This window comes from Theobroma umbraticum, unplaced genomic scaffold (assembly GCF_002168275.2).
Source record: "Theobroma umbraticum cultivar Fairchild unplaced genomic scaffold, ASM216827v3 scaffold_130.0, whole genome shotgun sequence".
In the NCBI taxonomy this organism is placed as follows: domain Eukaryota; kingdom Viridiplantae; phylum Streptophyta; class Magnoliopsida; order Malvales; family Malvaceae; genus Theobroma; species Theobroma umbraticum.
In genome coordinates, this window is record NW_018397264.1 from 5,587,382 (window position 1) to 5,588,188 (window position 807).

Consider the following 807-nt stretch of genomic DNA (forward strand, 5'->3'; position numbering starts at 1 on the left):
GCACTCTGTTCAAACTGCTATCAGAAGCTCTCGGTCTCCATCCCACTTACTTGGAAGAGTCTGGCTGCATGGAAGCACTTTTTTGCTTTGGCCATTACTACCCGGCATGCCCTGAACCAGACCTGGCTTTGGGCACTGCCAGCCATGCTGATAGTAGCTTCCTCACAGTTCTTTTACAAAATCAAATCGGTGGCCTACAAGTCCTCCATGAAAAGCAATGGATCGATATTCCTCCCGTTCGTGGTGCTTTAGTAGTAAATTTGGGTGATATGTTACAGGCAAGTAGACCTTCCTTTAAACTTCATTTTTATACATGCTACTAAAAGGTTTTCTTGTAGTAAAGTTTTTTTATGATTGTGGGTTCTCATTTTCATATGTATGCTACAAACATGTATCAATTTCATGTTTGTCTTTCCGCAGCTCATTTCCAATGGGAAATTCGTAAGCGTCTATCATAGGGTGCTGGCCAAAGCCATAGGCCCGAGAGTTTCAGTGGCATATTTCTTTAGAATACATCTTCCACCAGCCAATCCCTTAAGGGTATATGGGCCAATCAAGGAGTTGCTATCCGAAGAAAATCCTCGGATTTACCGGAACATCACTATAAAAGACTTCGTATATCACTACTACGGGGAAGGGCTTGATGGTCGCAGATCTCTTGAACATTTCAGGTTGTCATCAACTGAGTATTAAGCATACAAGGTGGCAATTGCAAGATGAATACTACCTTTCCCAAGGCTTGTTATAGCGTGCACTTCCAAGCATAAAAATTTTCTGTCCATTAATGTACTAGTATTTACCTTTTTT

General features: G+C 41.6%; 1 protein-coding gene across 1 annotated transcript in view; it reads left to right on the top strand.

Moving 5' to 3' along the window:
• LOC149526876 (1-aminocyclopropane-1-carboxylate oxidase homolog 12-like) overlaps positions 1-801 on the top strand; it is a 1,631-nt gene extending 830 nt beyond the window's left edge. The window contains exons 2-3 of the mRNA XM_089784490.1: positions 1-278; positions 421-801. The exon at positions 1-278 is cut by the window's left edge and continues 44 nt beyond it. Of these exons, the coding sequence (XP_089640616.1) occupies positions 1-278; positions 421-693 (551 nt within the window). The 3' untranslated portion in view covers positions 694-801. The remainder of the gene's footprint in view (positions 279-420) is intronic.
• Positions 802-807: the final 6 nt, after the last annotated feature.